General features: G+C 45.7%; 1 protein-coding gene and 1 long non-coding RNA gene across 3 annotated transcripts in view; one reads left to right on the top strand and one right to left on the bottom strand.

The window, feature by feature from the left end:
* The window catches only part of LOC142584792 (uncharacterized), a 113,072-nt gene extending 97,792 nt beyond the window's left edge, over positions 1 to 15,280 (bottom strand). Inside the window, exon 1 of the long non-coding RNA XR_012828936.1 lies at positions 15,175 to 15,280. This is a non-coding gene — a long non-coding RNA (uncharacterized LOC142584792). The remainder of the gene's footprint in view (positions 1 to 15,174) is intronic.
* LOC142584791 (uncharacterized) lies at positions 233 to 27,639 on the top strand. 2 transcript variants are annotated; one of them, XM_075695059.1, is made up of 3 exons: positions 233 to 398; positions 21,113 to 21,430; positions 24,198 to 27,639. In XM_075695059.1, exons 2-3 carry the CDS (start codon positions 21,122 to 21,124, stop codon positions 24,348 to 24,350), a joined length of 462 nt encoding a protein of 153 aa, XP_075551174.1. In that variant the 5' UTR covers positions 233 to 398; positions 21,113 to 21,121; the 3' UTR covers positions 24,351 to 27,639. The 2 variants fall into 2 exon arrangements, with proteins under 2 accessions (XP_075551174.1, XP_075551173.1); XM_075695058.1 differs by having other exon boundaries at positions 236 to 442.

Genomic DNA, 27,639 nt, shown 5'->3' on the forward strand with positions numbered 1-27,639 from the left:
GGCAACACTGAAACACCGAGTCTTTCTTTCCAAAAAGAAAAGGTGATGGCGTCACTAGTGGCCTGCATTCTTAGCTGAAGCACGGATGATTCGTCGCCGAAGCTTATCGCGATGTTGACGCCACCGTGACCACGCAGCTTATCTCGCCCTGCGCGTCATCCCTTGTGTGAAGGTGCAAATATTGTTTTCATGTTCTGCGCTATCGTTGGTGGCGACAGGCGGCTCGGTTTTAACTGCGGCCTCGCCTATTGGCGATAAAAGGGTCGGGCGACAGTCCCAGATTAAAGCGCCGCAAATAAGGCTCCTTTGTCACGTGCGGGTGCCTGCCTCGGTATTCTGAAGAGGCTTTCTTTTGTCGAGACACGTGTTTCTGGCTGTCATCGCTTTCCTTCGGACCGGTGAGAATTGCATTGCTCCCGCGACTGCGGCCTGAACAAGCTAGGTAAGCGCTCATCGCACTCGGTACCTATGTCTATGATCATGGTGCTTCTATAACAAAAGCGTAATTAGAAAAAAAGGAAAACAAGTAGAACATGAAAAAAATAGCATTCCACAGTTTGACTTGATTCTCAAGCTTCATTCTCCGCACTTGCTTCCAAATAACTCAATGGTGGTGTCTATGAGCATCCATGACTGTGTTGCTCACTTTTTTTTGTTTAATGACAGTATGGAAGCGCTGGCTCACATCTTGTTCCGACCTGCCCAGGTGGCTTAGCGGCTATGGCATTAAGCTGCTCAGCACGAGGTCGAGGAATGAAGTCCCAACGCGGCGGCTGCATTTCGACGGGGGCGAAATGCAATAATGCCCATTTGCCTTGCATTGGGTGCTCGTTAAAGACCCCCAGGTTGTGAAAGTTAGTCTGGAGTCCTCCGCTTCGGCTTGCCTCACAATTATATCTTAGTTTTGGCACTTAAAACCCCGTATTTTATTTCATAACTCCCTCTGCTCAAGCAGCACCCGAAAATAATTTTGCCAGATCGTTAATGGTGGCAGTTATAGGTAAGAGAACGCATTATTACTGGTAATCCATTCCAATGATAGGAGAGCAAAAGATATTATTTCGAACAAGTTAGCCTCTCTTATAACACAGAGGGCATATACGTTGGTGGATTCCAATTACTGTTCGTAATCAATAAACAATAGATTTAGTCAATGTTCATTCAATGCCAGATCGAATAGACCACTGAATGCATATGCACCGAGGCACCAAAAAAGAACCAATGTGTGAGACAGCCTGATCCTGCCTTGTTAATTTTAATGTCATCTCACATTCAGTAAAGCTGACCCCAAATTTCTTCGGAGTGACAAAGTGACAAAACGCCAGTTTTTGTCAGGATTTCGCAACGATATAGAATTGAGGTATTGTATAGCGAATTAGACACCACACATATTCAAGTCTAGGTTAGATGGCCTGAATTTGAGGTGAATAACTCCTTGTCTTTCTTTTGCAATCCTGAGCTATAAAAGCATTTATGGTGAGAGCTCGTCATTATTGTGCTTTGTGGCACTGCTGAAGAAAAGTAAGGAAGACACAAAGTGTGCATCCAAATAATTGAAAAACTGCTGATTGGTATGAATGCATGTAATGAAAAAGATTCAGTGTATCATCCTTATACAATAATTAGACTTTTTTTTCTAAAGTAAGTGATCCTTAATGTACGTTGGAGAAAAAAGTTTGAGGCCGCTAGATGGTAGCGCATTCCTGAAATTGGTATAGTTATCTCTGATAAATTAAGCAAAAGAGAAGCACAAGTCGAACCCTTTGTCAAATATGAAGGAGATGGCGAAGTACGTAAACTATTCGTTCATTTCGGCACTGAAGCAATTTACGGCTAATTTGTACATTTACAGGGAAGCTGGTTACCTCTGACCCCTGTATGTATCCCGCGCATGCGTTCCCATGGGCTGGCTTACGTCTATATGGGCGACAGGAATGTGTGCGGCGATCCAGGAGACAATGCAATACGGGGCATGGGTTCCCACAGTGGTATCCTGGCCGGCTTACAACAACGCCTTTACTTTATATCCGTATTACGCCGCTTGGACAAGAATGTGTAGGCCGACAAGAATATGGGGCCGAGAGGAGGCGGAGGGGAAGCACTCTTCAAGGTCTCCGCCAACTTCCAACAATAAGTTTGGAATCTTGGTTCCAAGTAGAAGCACAGAAATTTGGCGTTCTGAGAGAAACACTACACATATATTTGAAAGGGCACTTAGTGTAGCAAGTTGGGCATTACGCGCTTTATGGTTTTCAAATTCTGCTTTACCGAGAGGGCGAAAGAGTGTGGTGACCGCGACTGCGCACGTTGCCTGGTCTTCTGTGGTTTTGACATGACGCGCGTCCAAGGTGCCGGAGCGGCTGCAGGAGCGGTTGCGGCACGTGCATGGGACGTGGCGGCACCGCAGCGGTGCCTGTATGAGATTAGTGTGGTGCCGTAATTAAGGAATTTATGATTTTATAGTATCTTCAGCGCACGTGTGCTGCCTAAACAGCTTCGCTGGTAATCCATCCTCACATGATTGTTGCGGTCCCAGGAATTTTTCATTTATTGCGTAAAAGTTTGATTTGCCAGAGCCAAAGCTGCCTGTGTACATTTTCTCCAAAAATGCTGTCGTAGAGAGCTTATGATGAGAGTGCTGTCTCTTTCAAATATTGCTCTCGAGGAAGATTTCTCGAGAACAAAAGTTCTTACGCCTACGTTGGTAAATTCCGGCTATATCTGCCAGCCGTTTAGATGTTCCGTGAGCACCTAGTGCTTGGAATGTTTCACGTGCAAAGTTAATCGAGGTAGCGAGCACACATTGCATCAGAGCAGACCAAATCACCTTAATGTTTTCACGTAAACGGCAAAATTAGCTGCTCAATGTGCTTACGTAAAAGATGATGTTGCTTCAAATAATTAGAAGAGTAGTTTGGTCAAACTGGAAAAATATTGTTTGAATAAGTGTCGGTATTAGTAGTGAAAGACACAGCACAATTCGAAATGGTTCATTCCTAGCGGCAGCCACGTAACGTAGCTAGCTTACCAAATTGTACACCCCGCTGGTGGGCCAAATCTCGTCATCCTGGTGGTAACGCTATCAAAGGCCCATGTCAGTGGCCCAAGAGAGCACTTAGAGGATTTTTAGGCCTGCGCGACTAGTGGGGAAGAGGCCGCACCAGTGTAAATTATGGTACTAACATGGACATACTTGAAGGTTCTGCTTCTAATGAGGCCGTTACCTGTGGCTATTTACATCCGCTGCGAAAGTACTGCTAGCGCCCGCCGGAGTAAAAATAGGGCTGTGTAGCGGTCAAAGGACCGGGATAAAGATGTCAAGCATGGTAAATAAACGTGAAGACTGGCACACCAGAGATGCGGCATCCGGTGCCCGGTGACTGTGCCATCTGAAAAATGTCTCGCCAGGCATTCTAAGGACCATTGACGAACTCGGAAGCAGTACAGTTGAAGTGCGCATTTTCGGTATATCAGACATGCAAGGTCCTCCGGCTAACACTGAGCAGACTGGTGACACGGCCTCACCTTTCTGTACTCCAGATGTTTCGGTTGCGCTACGAAGTATGGGAGAAAGGGAGGTTTATTCCCGCCGTTGCGACCACAGTTATGCCTTGGCAGTGACGGCGTATGCGTGGCTACCGCGTGGAGGCTAGAGGGCTATGTGGCCTGCCTCCCATGCCACTTGTGTGGCCCGAATTGTTATGTTGACGGGCGAACTCCAACTTAATCATAGTTCACGTTTTCTTAAAAGCTTCGGCGCAGTGATAATCGTACGCGGGGAGTGGCATTTTCTTTCGATGATGTTTGCCGATATTTTAAATTTGGTGAAGTTTTGCACGACTCCGCATATGACATGTCTGCGTTTAAGGGCAGTGGCGCTTTAACGCATTGCCAAGACCGCATACCCGATAGTCTGCTTGCATTGCTTCAGCCCTTAGACGCCGACGCGTCTGCATTGTATGCACACGAAAACCTCTCGAAATTGATAATACTCTCGAAAGTTATCGCTCGAAAAAATGGCCTCCGAAATCATCGCTTCCACAGCTCGCTTATCGCTTGCAGAATACAGCACCACGTTTTCGAAATTGCGATGTCACCCGTCGAGAGTGGCTGACAAGAACACCATGGCCAAAAATATAATAAACGCATTGTTTCATAGGTCTTGCCACCGTCACCGACGCAGAATAGACATTGGTTTTTCATAGGGTGCTTCGTGGCGTCGCGTAAATCAGCAGCGTATCCAAAATTCCTCACCTTTCATATTTTCCTTTGTGAAAGCGAAATAAAAGCTTCATGAAAGAACCAGTTGCTGGAATAACTTATTGGTGGGTTTGGAAGACGGTTGATTTTTCCGATGCCTAATTTGGCGGAAACGGAATCACCTTTCTAGCCACTTATACAATAAGTAGAATAAAAGTAATGTGTTGCTTAAAATTCTGCGAGAAATGCTGCCTCTTTACATTGGAAGACAACAGTGACATAACAGTGTTGGTAACGAGGAGATTGTAGGCGAACAGCACTTACCTCGTGTAGCCGTTCGCGCTGCCTGTGTGCTTTTGTTGTAGCAGAGTCCGTAATGTGCCGTTCAGTAGAACTAGACCGGCGGTGGAACGAATGTGCATAAAAACGAAGGCCGGCTTTAGGTGCTGACTACCGCCTTTAACACTGGCTTCTTGTAGCGCAGGCTAAAGAACCGGCCATTGAGAAGGTGATATCGACCTTCGTAGCTCCATGTATTGTCTAGTTTCTGCACAAATAGAAGCACCCCCTTTTTGGATGTGAAGCAGTAGAAACAGAAACTGGGCTAGTTAAAACTATCAAACAACACGCAGTGACATTGCTAGCCTCAATTCAGAGTATAAAAGGGTCAGCCGTCGTTCGTCTGCGCGATATTCGTCGTTTCTATTCCAATGCGCAGTGGCGAAGCGGGCGGCCACTCACTCGCTCTCACTCACTCACTCACTCACTCCCTCCGTGGGTACCTTGTCCATTAGGTCTTCGTTTAGCCTTGCAAAAAGGAAAGATGTAGGCTGTCTTCTCACCGTGGCCTTTTCTACAATGCCGGCAGGCGTGGAGTCAGATTGTCGGTCTAGTCGTGCCTGATCGGTCCGATTGTCCAACACACGGAGCCCAAAGTCGCAAGCGCCAGATAGAATTCGGCGATTGCTACGAGGTCCTCTTGCCCATTTCGCGCATTTGGCGCGCGTTAGCGGTTAAGGTTAAATTAAGTCACATGAGCGTTGCAGATATCTTAGAACTACACTAGCGATCGATCTTTTTCATCCAGATCAGTAGAGCGCAGCTCTTACGCGCATGTTGCTGCGGCGAGCGTCGGCGTCACTTGTAACCGAGTAAATAAACCGAGAATAAAGTCAATGCAACGCACAGAACGGGGTGAAAAAAAGAATGGCGAGAGCGATGAGGCATGAGGCGGAAAGCCGAGCAGAGGGTGCAGCGGAACCATCACGTGGAAAGTGGAGGAGCTTATGGGCAAAAGAGTGAGAAGGAAAGAGGAGGGTCAGCGGCTAGCAGGCGTGGTGAGCGAGGAAACAAAGCGCTGGCGTGGGCTTCGGGCCCACTGCGCATGCGCTGCTTCGCCTGCTGTGCCACCGCCGCTAGAGCATGCGAAACTGCGAGTACCACGCGTTCTCGCGTTCGGGCTTTCTTTCTGAACAATGAGCAAGGCAACCGGTGGAAATGCTTTTGCCGCTGCTGCTAAAGGAACTGCCAGAGCAGGGGCACAGCGCCACCGCACTGGGCACTCTGTCGTTCAGAATCGAAGTCTTTGCCACAATACATTGCGAGTACGAAACACCTGAACAGCTGCGCTGAGAACTCTCATTAGGGAGTATCATAGCCAAAGCTATAACTTTTTTTTATCGTGCCGAGCTGTTGTTTTTTTTTTACTTTTTATCGTGCACACCTCCATGTTGATATTCCGCCACCCCCAAGGCCGCAGCTCGAATAGGCCATTACTTGTATAGGTAGACGCGCCGCGCTATAGCTACTGAGGCAATGCGGTGTATAAGTTTTACTTGAAGTCGTGAGAAGCGTATAGGGTATTTCTTTATTTGTCAGTGGCAGCTAAATAGAAAAATACCCCTGCAGCATCCATTGGCTGCATTTTAAAGGACACCAGGTGGTAAAAATTATTTTGGACTCCCCCATTTCAGCGTGCCTGATATTCATATCATAGGTTTGGCACGTGAAACATCTGAATTGAATTTTTTTGAGGACTGTAAAGATTTTTCATAAAAAATGCTGTGAAAGCAGCGGTAGTGGATTAATTTTAGGAGAGTACCTAGGTGACACGTATATACTTCAGCAGTAATAATTTCGGAAGAATAATTGACAAAAATTTTCTGTTTTTTTTTTCTTTTGAGCTTTGAAGGCAGTTATGTCTGCAGCACATTTAGAAGGAGTACCAATTAAACGCACGTTCTTCTTTTTTGAAGTCTTAATAATTGTAGCTATTTCACGATATTATCGGTGAATTTCATCGCAAAGTGCACGCAACTTACTGCTAGGGGACCGCAGAAGAGACTAGCCCGCTATCATACCGCATGCAAACAACCCGTGACAAAAAAGTTGACGAACTTTGCAAGCCAGCGTCAGCGCCAGTAGTGGCAGATACTAATATGGCACGTGTTGTATGACAAGTAACTGCCGCGACGCGCCATCATTTAAACTCCATTTTCCATTTCGTCACGGGGCATTTCCTTAAGACAGAGGAGCTGGGCGCGTTCCGTTTCAATATTGCCTCGATTGTGTTTGAATGTTTGAATGTTTGAAGAAACACTGTTTTATACCGTCTGTCCCAAACCACAGCGAAATTGCAATTTACCATACGGATGTGTCACGGTGACACATTGTTCCATATCAAAATAATTTATTAAAAATAGCAATTTTGCGATAAATTCTGAAGGCCATGAAAGTTCCTAGCTTCCCCTCGGCTATTATATGTTGAGAAAGTTTCGTTTAGACTATTTCCACTCCGAGGAATAAAGTGGTCAAAAAGAGGTCGTCGGCTCTTTAATGTACGGGTGTGGTCTTAGAGAGAAGGTAACAAATTTAGGGTGACAGTTCGTTTTACCGTGCGCGGGAGGAACATGTGCCGAGACATAATTATTCGGGCTAACCACAGCGTGCAGTGCGCGGCTTGCCTTGTTTACAGCGCGCCTTCAGAGCCGCATTTAGATTGGCACTAAATGAGATGACCTTGTGCCCCGTCCATTGGGTGCAAGTAAATAGAACGCAGGTGACGAGGATAAATGTGAGGGTTTCAACAGGAGCCTCTCTCATATCTCACGCATCGCTACATAACGTCATATCCCGTCTCATACGAACTTCTGTACAGCACATAGAGGAAGAAGCAAGGGAAGCGTACACAAGAGTATGGGCAGCGTAGTTTTACCAATGAATGTATTACTTCTGCGAAAGCATCCATGAACAGATAGTAGTGCATAATAAACAAAAAACATTCTGTATTACTGTGCCTATGGAAACCGCACAGGAAGACGCATCCTTTATATGTAGTAAATGAAAGGCATGTGCGGTATTTCCACATTTCTTATTATCAGTGATAACTCTCGAGCCTCTGTGTATGCATGCATAACTACCGGAAATAGGCTATTTGCGGCTCTGTATCTCTCTCGTTACTGCATCGCAGCAATTATACGGTGATCACAATCCATTAGTCAGTTTTTGCCTACCACAAGTCATCGCATTCAGACTAGGGGAGCGTTAGTCTATCAGCAGCTTTATCTAATTGTCTTCCTTGTGTACATGGCCATTGGTCCGGCCCCCAATCTGGTCACTATGTTATTTTGCGTAAGGGATGAAACGTCCTGCGGGGCATTTCAATTAAATTGAGCCTGCGGTTAAAAACATTGGCGTATATCTAGTCGACTTTTAGCTACAAACTAGTTAGGTTAAATGTCGCAGCGTGGTCTTAGAGGTAGAGCATCCGCCTCACGTACAAGAGGACCGTGGTTTGAATCCCGCTGCCGAGCAATTTTCCACCGGACTAAAAATAGAAAGAAAATCCGCGTGTTTATAAAATTACACAAACAGGCCTGGAGTGCGGCCTGATCCCGGTGACCAAAACCGGTAACGCACTCCCTCACTAGAGCAGGATTGGCCACCCAGCTGCAGTACTTGACCACAACCTCCCATATGAACACAACAATCAAACCCCGGCCCTCAGTCCCCAGCAGCTGCGAAGCAACTGACCACGGTGGCGCTCAGACCTCCAACGCAGCAGAGGGTGCTAAGAATCCCCGGACCCGGACAGGCGCCATTGGAATCTGAACCATGGAACGTTAAACGCTAGAACGTTATCTAGTGAGGCGAGTCTAGTAGTGCTATTGGAGGAATTAGAGGGCAGTAAATGGGATATAATAGGGCTCAGTCAAGTTAGGAGGACAAATGAAGCATATACAGTGTTAAAAAGCGGGCACGTCCTGTGCTACCGGGGCTGAATGGAAAGGCGAGAAGAAGGAGTCTGATTCCTTCTTAATAAGAATGTTTTTGGTAATGTACACGAATTCTATATCATTAACGACAGGGTGGCAGGTCTTGTTGTGAGCTTTAATAGGAGGTACAAATTGAAGGTCGTACAAGTGTACGCCCCTACATCCAGTCATGATGACGAGGAAGTCGAAAGCTTCTATGAAGACGTGGAATCGGCGATGGGTCAGGTTAAAACAAAATGCACCGTACTGATGGGCGACTTCAATGCCAAGGTAGGCAAGAAGCAGGCTGGAGACAAGGCAGTGGGGGAATATGGCATAGGCACTAGGAATAGCAGGCGAGAGTTGTTAGTAGACTTTGCAGAACACAATAAGATGCAGGAACGAATACCTTATTCCGCAAGCAGGATAGCCGAAATTAGACGTGGAGGAGCCCTAATGACGAGACTAGAAATGAAATGGACTTTATACGCTGCGCTAACCCTGGCATCATACAAGATGTGGACCTGCACGGTAAGGTGCGCTGCAGTGACTATAGGATGGTAAGAACTCGAATTACCCTAGACTTGAGGAGGTAACGAAAGAAACTGGTACATGAGAAGCCGATCAATGAGTTAGCGGTAAGAGGGAAAATAAAGGACTTCCGGATCAAGCTACAGAACAGGTACTCGGCTTTAACACAGGAAGAGGACCTTAGTGTTAAAGCAATGAACGACAATCTTATGGGCATCATTAAGGAGTCTTCAACAGAAGTCGGTGGCAACTCCGTTAGACAGGATGCCAGTAAGCTATCGTAGGAGACGAAATTTCTGTTCAAGAAACGCCAATGTGTGAAAGCGTGTAACCCTACAGCTTGAACAGAACTGTCAAAACTTTACAAGTTAAAGAACAAGCTTGAGACAGCTGACCTAAAGTTGTATAGTAAGGATAGAATTGAACATGCTCGCAGGAACAGAGGAAGCATAAAAGCAGTGAAGAAGAAACTAGGAATAGGCAAGAATCAGATGTATGCGTTAAGAGACAAAGCCGGTAATATCATTACTAATATTGATGAGATCGTTCAAGTTGCTGAAGAGTTCTATAGAGATGTAAACAGTACCAGTGGTACCCACAATGATAATGGAAGAGAGAATAGTCCAGAGGAACTTGAAATCCCACAAGTAACGCCGAAAGAAGTAAAGAAAGCCTTGGGAGCTAGGCAAAGGCGGAAGGCAGCTGGGGAGGATCAGGTAACAGCAGATTTGTTGAAGGAAAGTGGGCAGATTGTTCTAGAAAAACTGGCCACCCTGTATACGCAATGCCTCATGACTTCGAGCGTACCGGAATCTTGGAAAAACGCTAACACAATCGTAATATATAAGAAAGAGGATGCCAAAGACTTGAAAAATTATAGACCGATCAGCTTACTCTCGGTTGCCTACAAAGTATTTACGAAGGTAATTGCAAATAGAATCAAGAACACCTTAGACTAGCGTCAACCAAAGGAGCAGGCAGGATTCCGTAAGGCTACGCAACAATAGACCATATTCACACTATCAATCAGGTGATAGAGAAATGTGCGGAGTATAACCAACCCTCATACATAGTTTTCATTGATTACGAGAAAGCGTTTGATTCAGTCCAAACTTCAGCAGTCATGGAGGCATTGCGGAATCACGGTGCAGACGAGCCGTATGTAAAAATACTGAAAGGTATCTATCGCGGCTCCACAGCCACTGAAGTCCTCCATAAAGAATGCAACGTAATTCCAATAAAGAAAGGCGTCAGGCAGCGAGATACGATCTCTCCAATGCTATTCACAGCGTGTTTACAGGAAGTATTCGGAAACCTGGATTTGGAAGAATTCGGGATAAAGTTGATTGAGAATATCTTAGTAACTTGAGATTCGCTGATGATATTGCCTTGCTTAGTAACTCAGGGGACCAACTGTAATGCATGCTCACTGACCTGTAGAGGCAAAGCAGAAGGGTGGGTCTAAAAAAATAATCTGCAGAAAACCAAAGTAATGTTTAGCAGTCTCGGAAGAGAACAGCAGTTTACGATAGGTAGCGAGGCACTGCAAGTGGTAACGGAATACATCAACTTAGGACAGGTAGTGACTGCGGATCCGGATCATGAGACAAAAATAATCAGAAGAATAAGAATGGGCTGGGGTGCGTTTGGCTGGCATTCTCAGATCATGAACAGCAGGTTGCCATTATCCCCCAAGAGAAAAGTAGATAACAGCTGTGTTTTACCAGTACCAGTATGGGGCAGAAGCCTGGAGGCTTACGAAAAGGGTTCTACTTAAATTGAGGAGGCGCAACGAGCTATGGAAAGAAGAATGATCGGTGTAACGTTAAAGAATAAGAATGGAGTAGATTGGGTGAGGGAAAAAACGCGAGGTAATGATATCTTAGTTGAAATCAAGGAAAAAATATGGGCATGGGCAGCACATGTAATCAGGAGGGAAGATAACCGATGGTCATTAAGGGTTATGGATTGGATTCCAAGGGAAGGGAAGCGTAGCAGGGGGCGGCAGAAAGTTAGGTGGGCGGATGAGATGAAGAAGTTTGCAGGACCTCAATAAGTACGTGACCGGGGTAGTTGGAGAAGCACGGGAGAGGCCTTTGCCCTGCAGTGGTTGTAACCAGGATGATGATGATGATGATGATGATGATGATGATGATGATGATGATGATGATGATAGTGGTGGTGAGTTAGGCCATGCATTACCATGTCAACGAGCTCATGTTATGGGGAGCCGCACCTACGTCCAACGGTTGTGATGCAGCTTTGACTTTTTGTGTACTTTTGTCTTTGTGTATTTCTTTTCCTGTTCGTTTTTGCTTTTGCCTCGTTGGTCTGTTCTTCGTGCTTCTTTGAACAATAACATGTTTTTTTCAGATACTTCTTTAGCTCTTGTGTACAATATCAGCGCAATAATAAAGCCTCGGTTGTTAGTGAGCGCTTCTCGATTTCTTGCCTACATCCACGAATGAAAAGCCGCTGTGCACTCACGATAATGAATCAATAATTAGCCCAATCAACCACTCTGCTTTGAGAATCCATTATGATACAAGCCGATAAGCAACTTTCCAGCGTTTGAAGTCTTTGGAACGCACTTGTTGGCTTCTCGGTGACAGGCTTGCTGACTTAATTTTTTTGTTTCAATACAATTTGAGAACTCTCTAAAAAAGGCAATCAGGTGCAACGTACCATTGCGTTTAAATTTGGAGGGATCTTGTTAAAATTCAAGCTCTCCAATGTTTTTAGAGAAAGAAGAAAACATTAAACGGTGGCCGTAAACAATTATTTACAAATTTGCGAATCCAAACACAGCGCATCACGTGACTAATTGCACTTCTAAGTTTACTGAACGCAACATGATTAGCAAGAACAACATACCGATTGGAGCTGTTCATTTGGCGCAGAACCCCAAAAACTCTAATAAAAATCCGAAACAAAATTCTCATAAATGTGCATCTCATCATCATCCTGCTCATCAAGGAATAGCTTGGCACGGTAGCTCATGGGCCTGGCAGATTAGGCCACTTGTTCAAAAAGTGTTCCCGCACTCTCAACGTAACAAGCGGCGAGCAGTTTCCGGCCTTTGTCACAGATAACATAATAGCACAGACGGTCGAGAAGCAATAAAAGCAAGGGAGTGACAAAAAAGTGTTCTGAATTCATTGTCAGGTGTTCATATACGCTGCCGTCTGCTACGAGAATGCGTAATCAAGTTTAAGCTTTTCTTTTCAGCCATCGGAACGCAGTACAAGCCCATTTATAAATGTCAGGTGCTTATATATATAGTGAGTTGGAAGGAAAATACAGTGGGGCCAGCAACCACAAGAAAACAGCATTAACGCAGACCTCTGAGACTCAGTGCAAGTGATGTCCAACGTACTAGAAAGTTGGGCAGAGGTGGAAGTTCCCTGCACCTACATTGTCTGAAATGATTTGTGGCAGACTTTCACCTTGAAAAGGGAAAAAGATAACCACAACTTTGACAATTAGAGTGATGCTGTTGGAAATACTTCCGACAGACTGCGTTCCATTAATATCAGTAGTGGGAATTGAGAAAGATATCGATAGCACTTGACTCTGCGAAGCCGCTGAGCGTTAAGCCAGGCTGACGCAACGTGAACGAACTTCTGTCTAATTAAAGACGTCAACTTTTCAACGGTGAACAAGGCGTTGTGAGTTGCTTCGTTAGCGACGTTCATTTTCCTCGCGCAGGTGATCAGCGTTGTCACTCAGGAATGATATTCCTTCGAGCGCGTCGAGGACGATGCGTTGCAGGCCACCCAGCTTCCAGTCACGGTTACCTGGAATTGAAAGAAGGAAGCACAGCGAGGAGACGGTTTCGACGTGAAGACTTCCAGGCAACCATGGCTGAACGCTGTCGATAGGCCTTACACAACATACGCAATCGTACAAAACCAGGAAGCTGCAATGACATGCTCGCCCGCTTCGTAGGTTTCACCCTCTCGACCGGTCAAGCCATGTGTGCTGCTAGCACCTGATTATATGGAATTACTCTTGCTTCTTGAAGAATATATAACAATGCAGGAAGCATGCGGTCCTAGCGTTGGAGTGAAATAGAACCATCACCATGATGAGCCCTCATAATGATTACATTCGTCTTTACAGGAGACGTACTTGAGCAACAATAGTCAATGCTCCGCAAAGACAGTTGTGGCTTTGCAGTGCCGACATCTACAGCGCTAGAGCTGGAAAACATCATTAACTGCTTCGTACACTTAGTCCAATGCGAATACATATCGACTTTCACTGTCTCTTTTTATGAATACCCCATCCTGTCCTCAAAGTATTAATAAGGACTTCCAAAGCGAGAACGCCGTTGTGCTCACTTGGTTGTCATTTACTGCGTATGAGAAAGTTGTAGCAGAACAATGAACCCAGACATTATTGCGATTGCCTCCTTACATGCAAATGCTTAATACTGCCGGACGCTCACCAGATACAAGATGCAAAAATTAACTACAATTCATTAATGTCGGCTTTTAAATGATTTCCTAAGTCACTAGTAGCATTCCTTCGGTCGCGTGCTCACCATTAAAGACACGACGCCTTTTAAGGAGTTGAGATATTTCTCGTTAAAATAAGCCGCGCTCGGATGTTCTTTGGTAGAGGGGTGCATGAGTTGGTAGGCGCTTTTTGCGTCGTTTTAAAGCCAATTGTTTTCTTTGACCGTTTCTCCTCCTTTCGCTAAGATTGGCCACTGCAGATCTTAAACAAAGGTGTCTTTATCTGCATGGTGTATTGCTTTAGAGTATGTCGCTGCATACTAATCGCAACAACACCTACATTCTTTATGACAGTAAACAGACATTGCAAGTTAGTGGCAGCAGCATGGGTGCTATCTGTCACATATTCACTAAGTGTTGATAATAAAATAAAAAATAAAAAAATACTAGCCTATTTAGTGCCTGTCTTTCCTTGTATGACGCCTTCTTGTGAGACGCGACTCCAACGTTTATTGGCAACGGAACTTATACCATGTGTTACCCCCATATTCTCAAACGCTCCTCAGTTCGAAGCGCTTTCTCCACTCCATGATAACGATGCTGATATATTGGCATCCCCTTGGAAAGGTGGTGGTGAGAAATAGTCAACTACCCTCCTTGAGATAATTAGGTTTTTCATTCCAACATCGTGTATACATCACCCTGATATGTTTTTTCTCTTCCTTAAAACTTCTATATCCATCTTGTACCGTATGCAGACGTCTGCAACCAATCCGGTCCTATCAGCCTTTTCCCTGTTTTTATTTTCCCAAATAATATTAACGTCTATTGCTTGACTACTGCCCGGGTGATGCTTCCATTCACTTTAAATCCAAGTTCTTCTGAAACATGTATGTTACTTAAGGAACTCGCTTGCTGGATGCCTTCGTATTAGATTAGGAATCCACCCGCCGTGATTGGTAAGTGGTATTGGTATTGGGCTACGGAGCACGAGGTCGCGGGATTGAATCCCGGCCACGGTGGCCACATTTCGATGGGGTCGAAATGCGAGAACACCCTTGTACTTCGATTTAGGTGCACGTTAAAGAACCTAGAATGGTCGAAATTTCAGAAGTCCCCCCCCCTATGGCGTGCCTCATTATCAGACAGTTGTTCTGGCACGTAAACCTCCATCTTTTTCCACTAGGATTCCACCATATAAGTAAAGCGCCACTCCTCTCCTGAAGCAGACGGCATGCTTATCAAAAATTGCTGTGGACAATTAATGAAGCATAGTGACGTCTTTTTTTCCCTGGGGCGGCGCAGCAATACACTTTCTTGAGGTGATGTGATCTGGTGGGTGGAGGGACGGTAGAAAATAGCGGGGTTTCGTATTACTAAGGGGGTGATGATCCCAAAAAAGTTATACTTGCATCACATGTACTGTCATAACCAAAGCAGTTCTGCAGCAATTTACACTCCTGTAACACGTGAAGGCGGAAGCCTGCTACACACTTGGTAATGCATTAAAGTGTACTATCGGATGGGTCAGGCTTTCTTGCAAGACATAACGAGCCGCAGTGTGAAGTACATGTGTGGCGCTTTATCTCGGCCTCTTCAATGATACATCCGAGCACTTAATGCTCTACCTAAACAGGCAGCATGTTTGTCGCCGATAAGTGTTACAAACGTGTAACACAGGTGAAACACAACTAAGCTGTATCCGCTCAGTGGTGGAAAGAAGCACTCACGTTAGAACGCCTTGCTCCCCGCCGCTTCGCATGTCGTTTCTCGCTTGGCGAGCATCCGAGGCCTACCGCGCAGTCCGCTAGGCCCCAGGCGAGCGTCCTTCATTGCCGTCTTCCTCGTTTCATATTCGACTATCGCCACAACCGCGCAACACTTGTAACGCAACCACGCAACACTTGTTCCGTCAGCGCACACCTGCTCGTTCCCCCTCTCTACCCGCTCTCGCTCGGAGAAAGTCACGTGTTTTTTACAGCCGAGCTGTTATACACTAGGTTCTAGCGGTTCGTAGCGGGCGTAGAGCGGTCGCGTAGAAGAGAAACTGCTGCAGCGTCTATATAGACATACACAGACAAAGCGTATCGCCGTATGTACCGTGGTGTGTTTTATAGCACAAAGTGCCAAGCCAGTCATGAACGATCCCGTTGTTTTTGCGGTTCTCCGTTTATAACTGCGGCGTACCCTTTCCGCTCACCGTCTCTGCGTCGCTGGGGCTGTCATTAAAGCCGCGCAGCATCCTCTCCACTCGCAATTTCTGTATCGTTGGTAGATGGCATGATTATCTAGCCTACGTAGAAGGAAAGTAAACGTCAGCGGGCAAATAGCAACATACAGTGCTTTCCCGAGCGAGTAAAATCCTACGATGTAAATTGCACGTTTCCGTATTTGTCAAATTGTCGACGTTCGCTTGCGCGCGCAGGCACTCTTCGTTACTTTTGTAACCAAGGTCTACGCGGACCACCGCGGCCTCGATCACATCGCACACCCTGCAGGTCACCGTCTGTATTTAACGCATCGACCTCCTGCTTTCTGTAGAAGATGCGCATAGCCCCGCGCGCCGGCCATACCGACCACAAAGCAAATAGTCAGTTTAGTGACAAAATAAAAGACGGCGAAGCAAATCAGTTCACTGTGGTGTCTGACTTTTTGTCTGTGGTGTCTGACAACAGCCGGTATGTTGACAAACATAGTTTGTCAACATACCGGCTGTTTCAGCAAACACATTCAAAAGTTCCTGAAGGAGGGTTATCTTAAGAAGCCAACAAACACTCACACCAATGACAACATAGGGGAAATTACTGTGCATTATAAATTAAATGAATCGATAAATAAATGGAAATGAAGGTGGGTGAAAAAAACAACTTGCCGTAGGTGGGGAACGATCGCGCAAGCTTCGCATTTCGCATGCGATGCTCTACCGATTGAGCTTCCGCGGCGCCGTTTCCCCATCCACTTTCTTAATTCCCGAACTTTGCGGAGAAATGTATTGGCATTTCAGTTGCTTTTGTGCCTGAACGCATAAAGCACCCGCCGTGGTTGCTTATTGGCTATGGTGCTAGGCTGCTAAGCACGCAGTCACGGGATCCATTTCTGGCCACGGCGGCCGCATTTTGATGGGCGCGAAATGCGAGAAACACTCGTGATTTAGGTGCACGGTAAAGAACCCCAGGTGGTGAAAATTTCAGGGATCCCCCACTACGGCGTGCCTCACAATCAGGTCGTCATTTCGGCACGTAAAACACTGTAAATAATTCTAATGCATAAAACGACGTTTTCTAAAGAAATTAACGCAAACGCCAACGCATTTCTCCGCAAAGTTCGGGCTTTAATGTCTCGAAACTAGTGTCATCCATAGAATTCGTTCTAAGTGAATTGGGCTTGAGAACTCCACGGCTAGAATTTGTAAATTGCAGTAGGGGCCATAATGTACTTGATTAAGTTTGAAAGTTTGTTTGGTGATTGAATGTTTGTTAATTAAGCGATACGCATTGCAGTTCTTTGTGCGAGTATTGTCCGCCTCTCCACGTAAACCAAGTCATGAACTAGAATACTGCTATCTGCCACAGGCAACCGTTGAAATAATTTAAAGGTATTCGCTGAAAGACGCACTATGTACAGTTCCGCTGGTCACCCACCTTCGCGCAGTAGAATGGCTCTGAATTATTTTTCGGCCACTGCGCTATAAACAGCGTCCTTCTTTTCCCAGGCCTTCGCGCAACCAGCCATATACAGCATTCGCCTGAATAAACGGGCACCCACGAGGGCCCACGCAACTACGATGCCTTGAGCAGCAGTACTCGGGCTCGCCTTGTGTCCTGACCCTGGCCGCGCGCATATCGGTCCTGTACAAGTTGGCGCGACCAACCGCTTTGTTCGTTGCAGTTCGCTATCTTTTTCTGAGCTGCGACAAGAGGTATTGTCAACATCTGGAAACACGCTGACGCATTTTGATGGTGCGGCTGCGGCTGGACGTGACGCATCTGCCGACGTACCGTAGCTAGTTCTCTGGGCCAAGGCCGTGGTCATGCCTCAGCTATACCTTGGTTGCTTTTACGGATTGCTCACAATTGAAATAGCGATAGCGAGAAGCGTGAAAGAAAGCGAGTGATAATTTCTAAGAAGAATTAAGGATGGCCTTGTGAAATTAGTGGGTGTCTAGCACGTGAGAGCGCGAACGCTGCTTGGCTAGGAGTCGAAATGCTGCATTTCGGCACACGCATGCAGGGTGGCTCCACGTTCTACATGATGGTACGTGTGTCAATGAGTTATGGCTATCGCTTCCTTGCTTCGCGTTAATTTATGTCACGGCTTTTTCTGCTGGTTCGCACGCTGCCTTTGAAGGGCCACCGCTCGAAACGCTGAAACTAAAACGCACTACCAAATTGTCGCCTACGTGTACGCTTGCCATGCTCACTCTCATTCAGACTCGGCCACGTTGACTCGTTGTAATGCCGTATGACATCGGCAGCACAGTGAACGCGGCCACCGCTATTCAGCGAATGCGCCACACTTTGGAATGAAAACCGAGTATTCGTTGTCATACGGTCAATCCTAAGGTTGCTGGATTGTTTGCTACGCAACAGGTAAAACTGTACCCATGAAGTGGCCAACACACAAATTGAAGGCGGTTTCCAAAGGATGTTTCGCTGAATACTTTGTGGACCAGCGAGAACATCAGAACGGGATATAATATGGTTACAAAACGGACCCTATCACGTGGGATAAAGTCATGCAATTAAGAAACGAACCTTTATTTAATCTGAAATTTACTCTAAGAAATGGACTTCGCTGTGACATTTTACTGTGACGTTGAATGCGTGGAAACAGCACAGTCGGTTGTTGTGCTTTCTAAACTAATTGTTACGACCTGCGACCATTTAACAGAGCCTATAAGATGGTGCATGAGCACTCCACCTGAATAAAATTCGGCCGTGCGTGCTCAGCAAAAGAACGCCTAGCAATTGAGTCACTCTGGCAGGCGCTGTGACGCTTACCAGCAAGCTGCAACAAAATATTACGACCACGCAGAAAGCCAGTTCAAGATGATGTAGATATAAATGAGCCCCCCATGTTAAACTTCCCTTTCTAAATATAAAAAGAGCCAGAAAAAGCTTGCAAAATGAGATGCCTCTCATACTCAAAAAGGTGCTTCGGATACTGAAGCTTCTAATAAAAAGTACGCAATTACCAGCTCTGCGGCATCGTCAAGGTTCCGTCAGTGCTTTCTACTAGTTATTTATGACCAATTTTGCCAAAGTGAAATTTAGTTGTAAATGGTCGTTATAGGCAGGAAATGCATGCGCTTGGACAATCATTCAGTAATCGCCCAGGAAAGCTTATACTTTGTACCTGATCATGGCTTCTACCATCAGGGTCACTTGGCAAAGGCTGGTAATGAGGAGGTCACTGCACCCCATCACACATGTGTAGCACCTTTTACAGCACGGCTCTCAGCCACGCGTTCCTGCAGCGAGCGCCGGCGTGCCTTGAAAACGGGCGAAAGAGCACAGCGAAAGATTAAAGAGCGAACGGGGGGCGCCGCGGGCGCTGAAAAACGGTGACATTAAATAGAGGGCGAGGAGGAAAGCGGGAAAGGAGGGTATGGCGAGGGAAGAACAGTGTAGCGTCCCGCAAGGCATGGGCTCTGCGGCGATGATTACTACGAGATGGCGCGTCCTCTGTTCACCGGTGACGCCACCGATACCATATAAGGAAAGAAAGCGTTGTATTAGCGGAGGTCTGTCTGCGACGGTTGCTGTGAGTTGCGGCCACGCGCCACCCACACGCTGCCTATCACGATCTCCCGATTACCAAAGCAGTCACACCACACTTCGCTCTGTTTGCTACGTGCCGCACGAGGCAGATTGTTCGCGCGAGCCAATAAATGGCGAAATGGTAACACGTTAGAGATGAGCTGAAATTTGACATTAAGGAGTATCGTAATTGTCGTTTTTTTTTAAGATGCAATATATAAAGGTTCCTTAGGTATGGCGGCTGAGTGGTAAGTTAAAGTGTCTTGCCACCTAGCGGAACCTACCTTGCGGTTGCAGAATAGCTGAAGTGTTCTTCTGTTGAGCACGAGGTGGCGCGCTCCATGTTGGCCTAGACGGCCCCATTTGGCTGGGACCTCGAATGCTCGTGGTCTACGACCAAGAGTAAACGAGCGCTTTTTGTGCGCTCAATATTCTGGCTGAGCGGCACACAACCGCAAGTGGTCTAAAGCAATCGGGAGCGTTCCAATACCGCTGCCTTCATAAATCAGTTCGCACTTTCAGGATATACAACCTCACAATTTTAAACCTAGCCGAACTCTAAGACAAGCTATTTGCTGCACAGGTTTCGTTGTCGACAACTGCCCTACAACCTTAGCACACCACTCCATTTGATTTAAATAGGATATGTCATTCAGCAAAAACCTATTATATGTAACATAGGTGAAAACACACATATCGTTTATGCGCACAAATATTCAACAAGAGAAAGGAAAACCTCCGCGACACTAGCGGAACATGTTCATTCGACGGAAAAGGACTACGTGGGCACGCAGATGAGAAGAATAAAGATAAAGAATAAGCAAAGTTTACGACGGTCTAACGAGCGAACATATGGTACATATGGTTGCGCCTGTCCTGTCTCCCTTCCTTGTGATTGTCTAAAAAGCGCGACCAACGTTTCCAATTAATATGGTACACGGTGTAACGAACCTGACCAGAACAATTGGACGGACATCTGGAGCCTGAGTTAGACCGAAATGTGCCCATTGCAGTTAAATCAATTGAGGAGCCAATTGAATCAATTAAGTAAAAAGAATCAAGACTGCGATAAAAATAAAGACGCCGCCGCAAGAGTGTCGTGGCTCGGGTGCCGCCAAAAACATCAAAGCAGAGTTTTTCTTGAATAGCACAATTCGCTTAGCATTTGCACCGAAATAAAGTTAGAATTCGTCGTTAGTATGTACGTGGGGCGCAAAACTTTCTATCGTAGTGACTGCTGTCTGTCCTAAAAATATTTGCGCTCATTTGTAAGACTTTTGCCCAATTCTGAAGCACTTCCTTTCGTCATTTAACCCGGCTGCGTTGATCCACTGGTTTCACTTAGTCATATGGACAATGCCTCGTCATCACGGTGAATTTACAGTATAAAACCTTAAGTCTGAACAAGACGCTCCAACGCTATAGCTATATTTCCTGATTGAGGGAAAAAAACCAGGAAAAACTCCCGTATCTTGCAGCAGCTCTTACATTCCGGAAGCGATAACTATGTAGTGACGCACGCCGCTAGCAATTTGCACGGCATGCCAAGCCGCGGAAAGCTGACACGGAGTTGTCGCTTTCGGCGTTTTCATTGTTCTCCACTGACCCACATTCTTCTTCTATGAATAAGCGACCTGCTGGTTGTTGAAGGAAAGTTAGTTCGCATTCTACCTCCACCAATCCACGGCATTTATAATCAGAAACGTAAACTTGACAAAAAAATTATCTTACCTTACATTAGATGGCTGCTCCTCGGTAACAGGATAGCGTGAGTGCGCAGGATGCTGTAGAATGTCTTTATTGGCGTTTATTACGTGGCTGCGGAGCCATCTTGTTGGTCCGTCATTAGCAACGTGCTCACAGTTCTTTCTTTGTATATTTTAGACTGGTTCTAATGTATATTTTGCAGTCACGCACTATGTGCCCCTCAGGCTCGGAACGAGTTTCGGCCAAGAAAGCACGTTTTGAGCGGCTGCTTGAGCCTCTACGAGAGGACCCACCTGAGAGCGACTGCGAGGTGCTCGTGTGCTTCGGCACGTCGCCGGCCAGCCTGCTGGAGCGATTTTCGTCTGCGCTGCGTCGGCGGTGGCCCCACTGGGCCGTGGTTCTCTCCTACGGCGAGAAGGCGCTCTACTGCTCTGGCCGGAGGGACCCACGCACCGGCTGCCTCGTTGGTACGGCCACCTGGAGGACAGCCGCGCAGCTCGACGCTATGAACGTCCACAAGGTTCGTGTCATCGACTCACTGATTAGACGAATGAAAAAAAAATGACCCAATGAATCACGTGAATAAATTATGTCGCATATTGGCCTAGATTGAAGGCCTAGATGTCATACAAGTTATCGTCTCACCGTTCTGTTCAAATAAACCCGCTGCGATTTAACTACGAACAAAAACGTTTTGCTGTTAAGTCGAGAAAACGGGTTTTGTTGCAGGCCATGGTACTCAACTTCCGACTGGGACGGAAAGCAAGGACGCTCGCGTACCGACCTTTTCGCGCACGGCAAAGGTCTTCCATTGCTTAACATAATGCGCAGTTCCTCGAGGACATCGCTCAACTTTGGTGCTGCTTTGTGGCATTAGATCTAATAAATGAATAACACTTTCCCTACCATGGGGGGAAATAGGTGTTTTTTGTAGGTTACGCCAGATGCTTTTTTCTGAAGGAACTACTGCACTCAATATTTTATGTAATACTTAAACAAATGACAGAATGAGTACACGTTTCACACATACAATCTTTATTAACGAAATGTATGTCATAAAAAGGTATAAATTGCCAGAATTAAGACTGCGGGATAAAGTTTCTAAAGACACGTTTGTATACTAAGAAAGAATGTAACAAAAATCATGGCATATAAAAAATCAATTGCCGCTTAATTGGCACTATCTCCGAAAAAATGTATATTATTCATTGGACAGGTATCCCACTACAAAAATTAAAGTACAAATACTAGAATTTGGGGTGCCCGACTGCGGCCGTCGATGTTCCGGGCTGGCTTGCGTCGTCATCGGTCTCAGAGTCAAAGTCCGACGAAAAGAGAGCCTCTTCAGACCCGCTACTGCTCGACCCATGGATGTAGTCAGCCACAAACAAAGCGGAATTGCGAGATCTGCGATCTGTCGAGGCGTACGCGCCGCTCCTGGAGGCGGCCGTTTTTGCTTTCTGCTTTGAGGAAATGGGTGCCCACAACACGGTGGAAGAGCTGGTGGAAGCACACCTATCCCAGCAGAGAGTAAGGCTGAGCCGGACAGAGCACGGTCGGGCCGTCCTACGCAAGATAGGATGGCAAATTGAACAGCTACCGACAACGGAGCCGCTCCCCACAACGTGGAGAGACATTATTAAAACCAAGCCCCTCCCCCGGAACATGCAGTCGGGGAGGAACAACGAGAGACGCTCTGCGCGGGCCAGGGCACTGGCTCGACAGCTGGAAGAGGACCCCGAGGTCCTCTACGCGGACGCCTCGCTTCCCAAGCACGGAACCAGAGCAACGGCGGTCGTCACCACCATTGATAAACTGGTCACATGCGCGTCGATACGGACGACGAATACAGCCGAAGCAGAAGAAGTGGCCGTGGCCCTCGCACTCGCACAGCCGGGAGTGAGGACTGTGGTCACAGACTCCCAGACCGCCTACGCAAGCTACCGCAAGGGGAACATCTCTCCCGCGGCACTAGCGATCCTCACCAAATGCAAATCACCGGGATGGGCCGTTGAGCTCGTGTGGGTCCCGGCTCACTCGCACGTGGAAGGCAACGCACTCGCCGACCACTATGCCCGAGAACTTTCAATCCGGGCCGAGGACGAGCCAGAGCTACCGCTCCCCGTGACAAGCTACAAAGAAATCACGCAAATGTACAGAAGCGGCAGATGTAGGCTTCCCCGTCCGCATCCGCAACTGAACCGAATGCAGCAAACGATCGTGCGACGCACGCAAGCGGGGTCGCTAGCGCATCCCGTGCTCTTGCACGAGATGTTCCCAACAGAGCATGACACTTCATGCCCTTTTTGCAGACGGTCAAAAGGCACTCTAGCCCACATCCTTGCAGAGTGCACTAAGCTCAAGAACCCCCCACCATCCCTACCCCCCACCCTCCCCAGTCCCAACCCCCCCGAGCGATGGGAGACCTTGTTGTCCAGCCCCGACCTACCGACCCAGCTCGCGCTGGCGGCTAGGGGCCAGGAACTGCTGGACGCATATGGGAACTGAGAAGAAGGTTCCACCCCATCTGGTGCCAGCGCGCACCAACCGTCACTAAGGGCTCAGCACAAAAGTTGATTCTCTCTCTCTTGAGGATCGCCACACTTCGGAGTGCGTTCAAAAATGAACGCCTAATGGGGAGAAAGCGAACTGCTTAGAAAACAAAAGAATTGTCCTCCTTCACGACCAATAGCGCGGTAGGTCAGTGAGTGGCGCGGAAAGTCTTGAAGCCAGCGTTTCAAACCGTAGTTAGCGGGCCAACGATGCCCAATAGGCACGGAACGGAAAGAGTTAACGAACTGACAATAAATAGCAATAAACTCATTAAGGTTCATAGAAATTGCGAACAGCATTTTATTTCTGTTGCAAAAACAAGATTTCACTTAAATGGCATGATTACCTCTCGTATAACATACATAACATGATGATGTGGCTATGTATAAAATTGGTCTATATCCTGCCCAGTGGCAAAAGCATCGAGTGTTCGAATGCCACTAACACGGCAAAGACAAGGGCAGCCAACAGTTCCGTATTTTGATGCGTAACCAAGCCTCAAAAATCGTAAATGGGCAAAGAAATTAAGGGGACGCTTTGGAGCCTTCTTACGAGGCCTATTCAAGAACGTGGCCGCGTGCCTGGGTGTTGCACACTCAAAATGCGGGCTATTACCAGATTTGTTTACTCTACTGGCCGTACTGATGATCCCAAAACAACTCTCGATAAAACTGTTTGTGAAAATGCCGATGAAACTTTGCAATGGGATGACCTTGAAATTCTATCACGTGCAGATGTCCCTGGGCGAACACACTGTGTCGCCGCAGCAGCTTTGTGACGCCATGACCGGGCTGTGTGAGGACGGCAAGTATCAGGTGGTGCACAACGACAGCCAAGCATGGGCTATCAGGCTCCTGAACCGTCTCAGCTTGGATATACCGGACTAGCTGCAGCTTTATGGGCCTCACGTCGCACCTGTCCATTGTCCATTGTTCAGTATACGCCCTAACAGATCCATCTATGCACCACTTTCTTTGCACAGCCACTCGCCATGACATTGGCTACGTGTAAGTTACGTGCTAACACTAGAAACACTGTGTGCGAAACGTCTGCAAAAGCATTGGACTATACTTATTTCTATAATAAGTTTCTGTTGTACTGTTCGCCATGTTGTGTTTACTATTCTAGAGTGTCACAAAATTTTGGGAGTGTTCGATCTTTTTAACATTATCTCACAATCATATACGTGGCCGTCCACATTTTACATAACGAATCAGATTCGCGGGGCTAATCCACAGGGATTTCCAAAATATGTCTTTATTTTTGTATGAATGTTTTACCATCATTAAAGAGCAATTTATTTATTTTTTCTCGCGTGGTGTCACTTACCACTTACCTTTTTATTTGGGCCACAATACTTTTGTTCGCATGCGTACGACTACCGGTAGTTTAGTAATGAATGTATGAATGGTTACTTCACGAAAACTAATACGCAACAATATTGTTATAAATAATGACGGCCTAATTTGGAGCTCATGTGCTCTTGTTCTGATGCTTCTCAGTGGAGTTAACTTTAGATTGAATAATGCAATTGGGAGGGATTATTTAATACTGTTCCCTTAACTAGAAAATGTAAACATTGCGCAAGATCTTACAAAAAATTCACGACGTTTGATGATTGAAGTTGGCGCTTTTTGTACACTAGTTGAATTGATGCCATTTCCTTAGCACTGATCATAAATCTCAAAAATAAATGCCTCCTCGAGTTAGAGCCGTTTGGCAGATGCAAGCAATTTTCTTGAGGACGACACTACTTATGCAGTCCCCAGTAAACGATGCTTCCAAATCAAAGAAGTGCAGCTTTGCTCTACCAACCTACAAATGTGCGATGTAATACAATAACATTCCTTCCAATCAATCTTTCTTTCATTTTTATTCTTTGTCGTACTTAAGCGACACACAAGGTCACTAATATAGCAAGCTCTGCAGACGTTAAATTATACATAAAAATACCGCTATGAAACGTTTTTTCAATGCTGCGATATAATTTTGAACATAAGTTAATCGCGACTCTTGCATACTGAAATAACAATATAATGATGGTGCTAATAGTTAGGCCTATTTCGTTGTGTAAAGAGTGCGTCCGGAGCTCGACCTTGTTGCTGAAGGGTTTGTTATTTTATAACTGATATTTATATTCTGAACAACAATACTGAGGGAGTTACAACATTCCTAAGTATAAGATCAGGCGTAGAAAGACGGAGAAAACAAAACAAAGCTCACCGCGGAATTACCGACCAACATGTGAAATATTGTACTGTGACAGAAAGAAATAAAATTCAACAACACAAGTTTACGTAGGGTTGCTTACGAGCGAAAAATGGAATCTGTTGCTCATGAGCTAATGTGTTCACTCTTGAGATAATACACCAGTTCCACGAGAACTGTATGTTCAGGAGGATAATTGAAACTTCCATTTAGTATTGATGTTGCAGGCCACCAGAAGAAGTCAGCTTTCAGTATGGAAGTTTCCGAAGGCTACCTGACTTTCTTTAGGTTGTGAGCCAATTGTACAATTGTACAATTCAAGGTTAGATGCCATACTATCGCTGAATGAACTTACTGCTTTACTAAAAAATTTGTGGCTAAAGTTCATCGTTCCTACATAAAAATTCACGCACATACATGAAATAAAAGGGACTCCACAAAGGATGTTATAAATTTACCAGTGTAAGTTAAAATCTGGGGTGTACGCTTTCTGTATTACAATATTGTTACTAACTATGGACTGTCCTGCATTTTTTTCCTGATTGAGCGCCAGCACTAAAAGCAAGTTTGATATTATATACACTAGCTCTTTTTCCCAAGTATTTAAGATAAAAAATATAACGAAGATGTCACATAAGCTAAACTCGTTTTAGCATCTATGTTTTTCTGCTGTTTTGGACGAGCATGAAGACGTAATGTACGAATTTAGGCAACCAGGGTCCACAATGATGACAAAAAGAGAGAAACCTGCTTGACTGATAATCATAGTTTGCGAACATTACCTAATAGGAGAACAGTCGAGACAAGACAAGGGAATTGTGTTTTCTTTTACAGCATAGTAATAATGAGTGGTGATTTTCTGCAATGGTTTGCCTTACCGTTGCAATATTACATGCACGCTTGGGTGTATAAGTGCCCGAAAGTAAAAGCTGCGGTGTTGACAATATTTTGCTTTTATAGGTGAGCAGGACCGCAAGCACTCCAGGCTTTCCTCCTTTCACGTGATCTCTGTATAACCCGCATCAACCTCACCCTTAAAAGCAAATTCAGGCGCTATATCATTACAGACAAATCTGTTTAAATTCACCTCGTGTAATAGAGGAAGCGCCAACCTTATAACCGATCAAAATTCCTTAAATACATCAAAAGAAACTGTCATTCTAGCACACAAACGTCGTTTTAAAATACGTACATGGACCACCAGGTATGGGCCACCACGGAATACGTTTCCTTCTTTAGAAAAGAGTTATTTATATCCTAGCTCCAAATAGCAGTCCCTTTCAACTGTAGCGAACGATCCTAAGAGAAAGAATAGATTATTAACCTCCATCATTAAAGCAAATTATCCGCCATGACTTTTTTTTATGATGGATCAAGGACAACTGAACTTGCAACGCACCCGCGGTCAACAAATATTAGCGAAGACACAGTAATTTGCAACTGCTGTGCGAGCAACATATGCGTATATATTTTATTTGGAAGCAACAACCGGAAAAATAATTCACTTATTTTATTTTTTGCCAAGAAAGCTTTCTTCTGACGATAAACAAGTATACTAATGATCAGCACGTTGCCTTTGTCTCCATTAGAGCATTTACAGATGCTTCGTTCCCATTTCGTTCTTGCCGAGCAACATGCCAGCATGTCTTAGGTCCCTTTCAACTCTATGGTGTTCGTGTACTTGATGACTTGTTTAAAATGTGTTCCAATTAGGGTAACTTAGTGCATCCATTATTGTAATGTGTGTGTGTGTGCCAGATCATCATGCTGTCCATGGGTGTTATGTACATAGTTTCTTGCGCAATAAAATTCTCGCGATATTCGAGACTCTGCTTGCACAGTGCATGAAACTATGGAGGCGGGGGCCAGGAAATGGAGCGTAAAGATAGGGAAAAAGACATTTTTTTTCTTCGTATGCTTTTGTAATACGGAGAAAGTCCAAAGAAACATTAAAATCTACGCATACCT

Source organism: Dermacentor variabilis, chromosome 6 (assembly GCF_050947875.1).
Source record: "Dermacentor variabilis isolate Ectoservices chromosome 6, ASM5094787v1, whole genome shotgun sequence".
NCBI classification, from domain to species: Eukaryota; Metazoa; Arthropoda; class Arachnida; order Ixodida; family Ixodidae; genus Dermacentor; species Dermacentor variabilis.

Excerpts from the sequence above, each read along its gene's own strand:
- LOC142584791 (XM_075695059.1), top strand. The coding sequence starts at position 21,122 with ATGTGCCCCTCAGGCTCGGAACGAGTTTCGGCCAAGAAAGCACGTTTT. Across the intron at positions 21,431-24,197 it reads ACGCTATGAACGTCCACAAG|ATGTCCCTGGGCGAACACAC; the intron begins GTTCGTGTCATC and ends TATCACGTGCAG.